Source organism: Alligator sinensis, unplaced genomic scaffold, assembly GCF_000455745.1.
Source record: "Alligator sinensis unplaced genomic scaffold, ASM45574v1 scaffold885_1, whole genome shotgun sequence".
Classification (NCBI taxonomy): domain Eukaryota; kingdom Metazoa; phylum Chordata; order Crocodylia; family Alligatoridae; genus Alligator; species Alligator sinensis.
In genome coordinates this window covers 1,205,919-1,217,438 of record NW_005842056.1, presented here as the reverse complement: position 1 = coordinate 1,217,438, position 11,520 = coordinate 1,205,919, and the positions used below count along the sequence as shown (strand labels likewise).

The following is an 11,520-nucleotide window of genomic DNA, read 5'->3' as shown; positions in this document are numbered from 1 at the left end:
CGGCGGGGGCTGGACTAACGGGTGGCCGCGGTGTGTTTGCGCGCAGGCAACGTGCTGCAGCCGGGCGCGGGGGCCAACGTGGCGAGGATCGCGCAGTTTCTGAGGTGAGCCGTGTCCCGCGTTTTGGGCGCCCGCCCGGGGGACGGGGTCGAGGGTCGAGGTGCCGCCCTGGCTGCTCTTTGGGTAGAAGTTAATTTGTGACTTCTGATCCCAAGGCCGCCGGGTCTGTTCACCTCCCTTGTTCTGCGCCTTTTCTCTCCGTTTTAGGAAGGGGGACCGTACGTCCTTAGCTGTAATTTGTTCTCTTCAGTAGCGATTTTCTTCTCACGCCTTCGGCAGAAGGCAGGGCAGGGAGGCACCTTAGAGACTAACTGGTTCGGAGAGGAATAAGCTATCATAAAGCTCCAGCCTCCTTGCTCACGTGTACGTTAGTACAGTTACGGGTACTCCTCGCTTAACTTTGCAGTGCCTGGTGCTCTAATACAACGGTGCTAGCAGAGGGACCGAAGTCCTGAACGCTTTCTCCCGGCACATTTCCCTTTAAGTCAGAGTTGAGATCCTTTTAATAAGACAGTTTCACTGCTGCCCTTTGTGCTGGGTCTGTTCAGTCACAAAACATGTGACTTCACTCTCCAGAGACTTGCAGCGCAGCACAAACAACAGGTACAGTAAAGCCATTGGCAGTCCATGTCCCTGAACACTGGAGAGGTTGGTGGTGGACGGGCCATTTTCAACCTGGAGGGATGTGGGCAGTGGAGTCCCCCAGGGCTCGGTCCTTGGGCCCGCGCTGTTCAACATCTTCATCAGAGATCTGGATGTGGGCGTGGAAAGCACGCTGTCCAAATTTGCTGATGACACCAAGATGTGGGGCGAGGTGGGCACGCTGGAGGGGAGGAACAGAAACCAGCTAGATGTAGATAGGTTACAGAGGTGGGTGGATAAGAATAGGATGGAAGTCAATGCAGACAAGTGCAAGGTGCTGCATCTAGGGAGGAGGAACCAGCAACATATCTATAGGCTGGGGAACTCCCTTCTTGTCAACACGGTGGCAGAAAGGGATCTTGGAGTCATTGTTGACTCTAGGATGGACATAAGCTGCCAATGCAAGGAAGCGGTCACGAAAGCTAACTGCACCTTGTCGTGCATCTACAGATGCACCACAAGCAGGTCCAGGGAGGTGATCCTCCCACTCTGGCATTGGTCAGGCCACAGTTGGGAGTACTGCGTCCAGTTCTGGGCGCTGCACTTCAAGAGGGATGTGGCTAGCATTGAGAGGGTCCAGAAGAGGGCCACTCGCATGGTCAAGGGGCAGCGGGGAGGCCCTACGAAGAGAGGACCTGAATCCATTCATCCTTCACAAGAGAAGGCTGAGAGGGGATCTGGTGGCCGTTTACAAACTCACCGGTGGGACCAGCAGAAATTGGGTGAGGCTCTGTTCCCCTGGGCACCACCTGGGGTTCCTAGGAGTAACGGCCACCAATTGTTAGAGGGAAGGTTCAGGCTGGACCTCGGGAGACATTAGTTCACGGTTAGGGCTGCCAAGCTCTGGAACGGGCTCCCAAGGGAGGTGGTGCTCTCTCCTACCTTGGGGGTCTTCAAGAGGAGGCTGGACAGATATTTGGCTGGGGTGTTATGACCCCAGCACTTGTTCCTGCCTGGAGCAGGGGGTTGGACCTGATGATCTTTTTAGGTCCCTTCCAGCCCTAAGCACTATGACACTATAGCGTTGTCTGCCCTTTGGGAACTACAGAGAACGTTGTTTGAAAGCTTGAACCTGCCTTTTCATTTTCTTCTATTATGATTTAAGTGTTTCTGGGAAATGACGGGCAGAAATACCTGATGTTGGGTGGGGAGGAGGAGAGTTGCTAAATTGAGCTTCTTTTTAATGGAGTTTTATCATTCAGGGGGTTTGTTTGTCCAGGTTTTATTGTCACGTTATGTCCCCTTGACTGATTTGTCTTTTGTCAACTACCCATGAGCCAGTGAAGGCAACCACACGGGTTGCAAACCATCAGTGACTATCACGTCCTTCTGAATTTTTACAATGCCATTTTGCCCCCTCAGTATGGCGTGTGACCTCGTTTAGCCCCAAATCTTGACAAATGGGATGGGGCTGCCTGACACTCTTGCAAAGAACAGCTGTTCCAAGGAGACCGATTTCCAGCTTTAACAGAGTTGGGTCTGGCAGGTTGATTCCAGTCACCGATCTGGTCTGGAGACAGCTTTCACTGCTGTTGGCCTAGGACAAAATGCAGCAGAGCAGACCCTGCCATAGATGGGTTTGTCTTTAGCACGTTTTGTTCAAGAGCAAATACAAGGGATGAGTTTTCTCTTCAGTTGTATTGTTGAGTGTATGAGGTCTTCGACTGACCCTATCTTTGTTTTGCTGTAGTGGCATCCCGGAGACTGTACCTTTATCGTGTGTCAACAGACAGTGTTCCTCTGGGTTGCAAGCTGTGATCAATATAGCTGGTAAGCATGCAAGATATCCATCTTCCCTGTTGGAGTCAGCCTCTCACAGTTATTATTTCATCCCTAATTCTGTCTTTTACAAGTTTTCAATACTTGCCTGTGCCAGACTGGTTGTAACCTTCAAACCTAAAAGCCTTTTGTGAAAATCCTGTCACTTCATTTCTGTAGAAATGGTAGTGAGATGGAAGGGCTGAAACTGTCTTATCTGAAAATCCATTTAAAAAAATGGTTTGGCTTACACCAGGGCAGATTTACACGGTCCTCCTACTAGATGTCATTGAACTCTAGGCGATGGTAAAAATATTGACAAAGTATCTTTGTTGCAGGCGGCATCAGAAATGGGTCCTATGACATTGGCTTGGCATGTGGGTAAGAGTATTTCTATGCAGATATTTACTCCTTTAGCCTTTAGTAGTATTTTGCTGCTCTAGCATCTTTCATGTGTGGATCTTAAAGACCTTTACTGATACACTTCAGTATTCCCTTGATTTGGATGCTGTCATCACTTTACAAATCAGTGAACTGAGCATGTGAGATTTGAAACCTGAATCCAAATGAGAAGACACCTTTGCGTGCCTAAAGCATATGCTTTAAAAAGGTCTGAATATTTCAGAAGCCTGAATACACATCCTCTGCAAATCATATTCTTTTGAAGTGTCTCCATATCCCCAATGTTCTCTAGAAATTGTAGGCCATTGTGATTTCTCCTGGAGTTTCATGAAGCAGTGGGAAACTGGGGAATGGTCCTAGTTGGGCATCCCATCGTTACAGACCCTTTTTAAAGAATATATTAGGCCTCTGACATCCCACCTGTAAAGCCTGTTTTTTGTATATGGATATCTAATAGCAAGAGTGCCATTTGCAAATGACCATTTTACAAGCCATTTCATTAGCTGGTGTTGGTCTCAAATTCCAGTTTTGTCAGGTGCTGAGATGATCATCACATCTATGAGACACACTGATTAGTATGGAAGTGGAGGAGGTATTTATTTCTGGAAAGATAAACACAACTGAATTAATTCATGGAGCTTCACCGGTTACTGCTGATGATTATTAATAGGATTTGTAATTGAATAGCTGATGATTATTAATAGGATTTGTAATTGAATATACTGTAGTATAAAAAGCATTGCTTCTCTGTATAAGTAGCAGTGATGACATGAACCCGGAGTTGATGCATTTCAGAAGAATCTGAATTATGCAGAAGCAAACTTGCAAGATCAAAGTGTTTTTGTTTTGGTTTTGTTGTTGGATTTTTTTTTATTTATTTTTTTTAATTTCCCCCAAATTTCAAGCCTGGCCTGGGTTGCTCTTTGAAATCAGTATGGTGATCAGTGAGAAATCTCTTGGTTTGCAGTTTCTGGTTGGCTTTTACATAATTTGGTGTCATCTAGTCTGCTTATGCAGTACCTTTACCCACAGTTTTGAAGCTGTTAATTTGCTTCCAGCCTAAATGTTGCAGCATCTGGGAACCCTGACTTCCTTGCTCAGGTTGTGCAACACCAGACACATGGTGTTACTTGCTTGAATGCTCTCTGTAGTGGCTTGCTTAACTCTTGGCTAGTCAGACTTCTAGCTCTATTGTTGCTGCTGCTGCTGTTGTTATTATTATTATTTGAATTTATATCACACCTTATCAAGAAAAGGCCGGGGCAGTTTACAATAAATGACAAACAACCCACAGATAAGAAACAACAGTAGACTCCCCAAAGAATACTCCAAAACTTGAAACTCCTTCCTGTTCCTCGTTCCCCCACACTGCTGCTTCCCTGCCCATCACCCATAAGAGCAGACCCTCTAGCCAATTCCATCTGTTCCCAACTCCAATTCGCATGTAGGTATTAAAACAAACCAAAACGCCTCTTCCCACCCAGTTCCACTCCCCTTCCCAATATCCCTCCCAGTCTCATAGCCCCTCTCCTACAGGGGCTGTCCCAAAACTCACACAATTCCTTCCCCTTCTGCCAGCAAACACAGCAAATTCAAATAAGCTGCAGCACATGTACGTTCATTGCTCTTGGTAATATTCTATTGGTGGAAACTCCTATCCAGAAACCTTTGCTTTCCCCACTGTGTTTACAGGAGAAAAGGACTCCCAGAATAGTCAGTAACTTCTACCCACATTGTAAAAACATGAGAATTGAACTGTTGAAACTGATATCCCACCCTAGAAAAATAGGACTGTTTATTCTGCAGTGATCTGGCTTCATTTCTTGTTTCTACTTAGATTGTTTGTTTTAAAAACAGGCTGAGCATAAGTTGTACAATAACCAATTGTGTTTCTTCCTTACAGTACAATTTGGTTAGGAATTTGAGCTTTTCTCTTGATATAATTAAGGAGCTTTTGCAAAACTAAGTCAAAGGTGAATGACACCTAGATTCAAACATTTTTCTTCCTGTCTAGAATGGAAACAATGTCTCTTAGGGGTATGAGTAATCCTGGTGACATTACTTCTCGTGTGGCGGACAACAGTAAAACCAGAGCTTGCCTTATTCCTATGGGGTGAGTATCTTCTTCACGTCTACTAGAATTAAAGGTATTTTCTTAACCCTGCCTCTGTAAGGTCCGTATTTTGTTTAAAAACTGAAAGTATTGTATTTACCCAAATCCACGATGGTTTTGAATTTAAGATGACCCCCTCCCAATAATTAGGTTCTGTACGTGGAAAATTATAAATGCGTTTTAATTTTCCACGTACAAAATCTGTTTAGTTCAGGGGTGCTCAACCTCCACCCTTCAGGGCAAATGCAGGCCATGGAGCTATCGCATCTAGCACATGGGGCTTCTCATGAGGTATGGAAATTTGACTGCAGGGGAGTGGTGACCATTAATACAACCACACTCCCCAACCCTGCCAAGTTCCCAAGGCCTGTGCAGCTGGTTGGGGCTGGGCTGGATCAGGGCCCAGTTGGGACCTCCCCCCACGACAGGGCCAGGCTGCATCCCCTTCCCTCCTTGCAGGGCTGGATCAAGTTCCTTTCCCCTGTGGGGCTATGTTGAGGCTGGCCTGCCCATGCCCCCTTCCATACAGCCAAATGGTACCTGTTTTGCCTGCCCGGGCACCAGATTGGGAATACCAGCCCATGGATGGACGAGGTGCTGCCAGTCTGACCTGCCAGACAAAAAGGCTTAGTGGAAGGTTGTCTTAAATTTGTCTTTTCCACTGCTGCAGTGGGGAAAGCAGTAGTGAGGGGTGAAGGGTCAGACCCTTGCCTGCCCCTTGCCCTTTTGTGTGTTTGCCTAACCACTGCTGGCTGCCCCCTGTGCCTGCATTACCACACCTGTCCTGTGCCACGTACCTTCTCCTGCAGCTCTGGGACAGTCAGCAGCAGCGGCAGCAGCTTTAGGCTGGGCTGCGCTGTGCCGGGGCTGGAGAAACTGGAGCTGAAGCAGAAGATAATCAGGGGAGGAGGCAGGCTGTGTGGTCTCACCTGTGCCCTCTGAGCTGCACACAAGTCTCCCCCCAGTTTTCCCCTTCCACTCCAACCCCAGCCAGTGGTCTCCCCCATGCTCCCCCAGCTGCAAGTCCCCTCCCACACCAAAGAAACCATCCTGGCCCGGGACAAGTGGCAGCTCAGCTCTGACTTCAGCCCCAAGTCCAAGACCAGTATTTTTTCCCCATGCTGATGGTGGGGTGAGAAGAGGACGCCTCATCTTGGATTCAGGTAAACACGGTAATCACCTCAAGCAGATTGCTGTGAGCAGCTGATTTCTAGAACCATGCCTTGAGTTTGTGCACTTGTTATGGTGGCAGCTGGTTTGTGCGAGGCGGAGGAGAAACTTGGGTCTTCATTGTGTTAACATGAAGATCAGTTCCCATCTCTTTGGAGCACTCTTGGTGATGGCAGTATTGTTTTCCTACAGAATAACCTCGGAAAATGTGGCAGAACAGTTTGGAATCTCCCGAGAGAAGCAAGATGCCTTTGCCTTGGCTTCCCAGCAAAAGTAAATACAGCCCTTTTCTTTTGTGCTAAGGGAATAAAGTTTAGTTTTAATTAAGCATATTAAATTACCCGCTTAAGAGGAAATTCCTTCGTACCAGAAGCAGTTTTGTTTCATGTTGAAAGCTTCATTTTAAGCTACAAGGCTGCCCTGAGCCTTTTCTGGGGAGGGTGGCATATCAAAGTAATACATAAAATAAGTTTTAAAAGTGTCCTTTCAAATGCCAGCAATGTGTAGAGAGGGAGGCGTAAAAGGTTCTCAGCATGGAGTAATGAGGACTTGGTGTGTTCCGGAGGTCACTGGAAAATATATCTGACCCCCATGTACATGACTGGAAATCTTGCCCCAGAATGTTTATGCCATCTGTATGAGTGAGGCTTTCTGTATTTATCACTACCCAGATATGTCACTCTTTGTATAGCCTCTATGAATGTTTGGGCTGGCTTTAGCTAGACAGCCTGATACCATCCTGGACTGAAGTGGAAGGCTGAGGCAGAGGCAGACTTTTCTGGAGGGAACATGTAGGGGCGGCTGTAAAGTACAGTATTGTTCATGGCCGTTGTTGTGATATCTTGTGCCAAATGAACCTAGCACTCTCCCAAACTTGTCTGTTCCTTAGAATAAATCGGTGCCAATTGCTACCTGGAATCTCAGTAGTGTCATACTAGTGGGCAATCTGCTGCTGACTCTGGATTTACTAGAGCCATTTGGGCTAAAGAGTTAAATTTAGTTTCAGAAATAGTCTGGTCAGGTGTGGTCCTGGTCCAGTTGCTTATCTGATACAGGAAGCTACTGCATACACCAGTTAACCTTTAGATTCTGGCCCCTCTCCGAGAGAACTCGGCATGCCAGCTTTTCTTGCTGGCCTTGCACTGATAAATCGTAAGGCTGTGTGTACACAAGCCTCACCTTTCACCCGAGGAAGAGGGTAGTTCTCTGACCTTAGTCATGGGGATCTGCAGATTCACCCTTCAGCATTTTGTTCTCATCTTTCCTTTACCTGGACTATTCAACACTTTCATTTCACTTTCCTAACAAAAGCTTAAAGCAATGTGGTTATATATGGACAACTTTTAATAGTCACTTATTAGTAGATTGTCCCGTTCCTCCAAACCAGTGTAACGGGGCTACCACGCTGCCAGGGATGCTAACTCTTGAGTTAGAAAAAAAATAAGGGTCCCAAATCCTTTGTAGGTGTGGGAGACCCCAGGCCTAGTGCTGTGGTCAGATTCTAAATGGCTGATTGCATTCTGCCTCAATGTACCTGGTGATTTCTGCTGAAGATGGTATTTGTTGCATGTCCCAAGCTGCTAATGTTTCTCTGTTGGGATATAGCTCCCAGACCCCTCTCTGACTGGGGTTTGGTGCTAAGTGAAGTGGCTCCTGTGGAGATGCCTTATGAAACTATGTAATGTTCCTGGAATCCTTTCTGGATAAAAACTGACATTTGAGTGCTAGTGCATTGTGCCAGCGGGCTGCCTCCCAGCAAAGACAGGCTGACCTTTGTGTCTTCACACTGCAGAGAGAGAGGGAGGAACTTGACCCCTTCTTTATTAACTAGCAAGGAAAAATATCTACCTTTTGTGTAGCTTGGCCTATTTGGCCTCTACTTAAATTAAGAGGGAGAGTCCCACACTCAGGACCTATGGTTCATTTATTCTTCCTGTTGTTTGGATAACAGTAACAGCCCTGTGACCTTGGCCACAGAACTTCATGGTTGTGACAATGCCACAAGTGCAGGCACTCAAAAGTCCCAGTAAAGTCAGGGACATAATGAACTCGTGTCTTCCAAAGACAAAAGCTTTGACTTACAGCAGCAGGTCTGTTACAGGGCTCATACCACCATTTGCAGTCCTGTGCCCGTTTACAGGATGTTTGACAAGGGATCTGCAAACCAGTCTCTTTACAAGCCATGCTTTGAACTCACCTTGGTCATCTTAGACTATTTCAACCCTCCGTAACTTGTATTTTGATAGAGCGGCCAGAGCTCAGCAGATGGGACTATTTAAAGCTGAGATTGTGCCAGTGACAACTACTATTACAGATGACAAGGGCAACGAGAAAACAATCACTGTGCACCAAGATGAAGGGATCAGGCCTAGCACCACGCTGGAAGCCTTGGCCAAACTGAAGTCTGCCTTCAAGAAGAATGGCACCACAACAGCAGGTAAAGCCTCTCAGTATGTCGAGAGTTTTCTAATTAAAGACCTGGTGGTGGGTAATGTGAGCTGCTCTCCTAGCCCATTTGCGGTGCTGGTAACCAGGTTTGCCCAGGCTGAAGTGATGATATTGGTGACTTTCCTAACAGGTAACTCCAGCCAGATCAGCGATGGAGCTGCTGCAATTCTACTGGCGAAACGCTCCAAAGCAGCAGAGTTAGGCCTTCCAGTTCTAGGAGTGCTGAAATCCTTTGCAGTGGTTGGAGTGCCGCCGGAGGTCATGGGCATAGGGCCTGCCTATGCCATCCCAGTAGCTTTGGAGAAGGCTGGTAAGGAGCCATGGGATTTGTTCTGTTGTGTGCAGTGCGGCACAGTGGGGGTCTAGGTCTTGTGGTCATAGAAATAAAAGTTTATTCCTTCAGATGCAGAGGTCACGGAGTGCAGTCAGCAGTAGGAGTACTCGCAGGGCATTTGGAGCCTTCAAAGAAGCCTTGCCTAGCATTATTTTAATGCCCAGTTCACTCGTATTGCATTGGCTTTTCCCAAAAGCTTGCACTGAATCCCTGTGCAGTTCCAACAAAGGGCTAGTAAGGAAACATCTGTGGTGCAGACTTGCCCTCGAGGACGCTGTGCCCTTCCCCAGGCACCACCTCCAAAAGAGGTGCCCCACCATGGGAGGGCTTACTGGCTTTTCAGCAGTGCTAATTAGTACAGCAACTGAAGCTATGATGTTTTCAGCTGGACATGAAGCGTGCTTAAAGTGGTACAGTCTGCCTGAGCACACCACTGCTGGCGCAGTATGTGTACAGCATAGAGGGGCCAGTGACTTGTACCTGATTTGCTAATACTGTGTTCTCATGAATGGCAGTGAGATGTTTCTGCGTGGGATCACACACTGGTTAGACCAGCATTTTAACTTCTCCACAGTAGGCCAGTTCAGCATGGTAACTGTGTATGCTGTAACTGGGAACATACATGTGTATTTTCAAACATGAAAATACATGTCTGCCTGCGGGAAATACATGTTTGCCAATGGAATTGGATAACAGTAACAACCCTGTGACCCCTGTTACAGAACTTCATGGTTGTGACAATGCCACACACGTCTAATCTGTCTAGCATCACTGTAGTTGTGTGTTCAGCAACAATTCTTTTAATCTCGGAAAATTCCCTGAGATCTTTAACATCTGTGAAGGCAGGGTAAAGGGAGTCTTGTTTAGCAATACTTCATTACACAATCTGCCACTGAATTTGAAGTTTTGTGATCTCTGATAGCAAATTATGCTTCAGTAACCCAGGTGTCTCCTCCTTTCCTTGGAGGGAATAGCAGTATATTTCATTTAGAGTCCTATTTATGAGTGATCATCTTTCAGGCAGCATTTAATCATGGGAATAATAAAATCCCTTTTTCTGATCTGTTTAATATACAGGTTTGACTATCAGTGATATTGACATATATGAAATCAATGAAGCCTTTGCTAGTCAGGTGAGTATGTCCTGTTTAACTTGTGTGGCTTGGTGACTCAGCACAATCCGTGCTGGATACATCTCTGCATGTAATAGATTTCCATTTGCCTCAAGTAGGAGAGGCCCAGTTGAATTTTGATAATGCATACAAACCATTTTCCCCTTTCTTCCACAAAGGTTTAACTGCAGATGCTGTGGTGAAGTCTTCTATGACTAAGGCTTCACTATTCAATAGAAAGCAGGGTAGATTTGCACCTTCTAGATATAGACTAACCAAAGTGGATAGGTAGATGGATATAGCACAAACGTTCACCTGGCTAACTACACATCTTTCTATTCAATGGGAAAGACAGCACAGAAACTTCATTAGCATGACATGACATACAACAGATAAGGAAACTCAAAACAATCTGTCCAGTGAACAGCAGAGCTCAATCCTTTCTTTGTGGGTTTTGTTATATTGCTGTGTGCTGGTTTGCTCAGTTCTGTAAGGCATGCTGGGTATCACCAGCATTAGTATTTCATAGATTTCATAGACATTAGGGCTGGAAGGGACCTCGGAAGATCATCGAGTCCACCCCCCACCCAAAGGGCAGGAAGTCAGCTGGGGTCATAGGATCCCAGCAAGATAAGCATCCAGTTTCATCTTGAAGGTGTTCAATGAAGGCGCTTGAACCACCTCCGGTGGCAGGCTGTTCCAGACCTTGGGGGCTCGGACAGTAAAGAAATTCTTCCTTATGTCCAGCCTGAAACGATCTTGAAGTAGTTTGTGACCGTTCAACCTCGTCACCCCTTGGGGCGCTCTGGTGAACAAACGTTCCCCCAGATGCTGGTGGTCACCCCTGATAAACTTGTAGGTGGCCATCAGATCACCTCTGAGCCTGCGCTTTTTCAGGCTAAAGAGCCCCAGGGCGCTCAGCCTGTCATCGTAGGGTCTGCTTCCCTGACCTCTGATCATGCACGTGGCTCTTCTCTGGACTCTCTCAAGCTTCTCCACATCCTTTTTGAATTGTGGAGCCCAGAACTGGACACAGTACTCCAGCTGCGGCCTCACTAAGGCCGAGTACAGGGGGAGAATGACGTCCCGGGATTTGCTTGGGAAGCATCTATGGATGCAGGCCAGCGTTTTGGTCGCTTTACTAGCCGCCGCATCGCATTGCAGGCTCATGTTCATCTCGTGGTCAATGATGACCCCCAAGTCTCTTTCTTCCATAGTGCTAGCCAACATAGCTGGGCTATGATGCTCGCCAGCTCCTTGAGTACCCTGGGGTGAAGATTGTCAGGGCCAGCTGACTTGAAGGTATCCAGCGTCTCAAGATGTTCCTTCATGAAGTCAGCATCAATGGAGGGCAGGGGATCACCCTGACCCAGACTTCCCTGTCCCATAGTGGGCATGGGCGTCCCATGGGACTGATGAAAGACTGACGCAAAGTACCTATTTAATAGGTTGGCTTTTTCCTGGGCGTCAGTTGTCAGTTG

At 46.9% G+C, this 11,520-nt stretch overlaps 1 protein-coding gene across 2 annotated transcripts in view; it reads left to right on the top strand.

Annotated features, from left to right (window-relative positions):
- Window positions 1-11,520, top strand: part of ACAA1 (acetyl-CoA acyltransferase 1) — a 14,467-nt gene continuing 2,947 nt past the window's right edge. The window contains exons 1-9 of one of the 2 annotated variants that reach the window (XM_025203380.1): window positions 28-104; window positions 268-423; window positions 2,393-2,472; window positions 2,799-2,841; window positions 4,877-4,975; window positions 6,338-6,418; window positions 8,392-8,582; window positions 8,724-8,903; window positions 10,005-10,060. In XM_025203380.1, the coding sequence (XP_025059165.1) occupies window positions 4,878-4,975; window positions 6,338-6,418; window positions 8,392-8,582; window positions 8,724-8,903; window positions 10,005-10,060 (606 nt within the window). In that variant the 5' untranslated portion in view covers window positions 28-104; window positions 268-423; window positions 2,393-2,472; window positions 2,799-2,841; window position 4,877. Of the gene's footprint in view, window positions 105-267; window positions 424-2,392; window positions 2,473-2,798; window positions 2,842-4,876; window positions 4,976-6,337; window positions 6,419-8,391; window positions 8,583-8,723; window positions 8,904-10,004; window positions 10,061-11,520 lie in introns of both variants that reach the window. The other variant, XM_006022951.3, reaches the window with a different exon arrangement.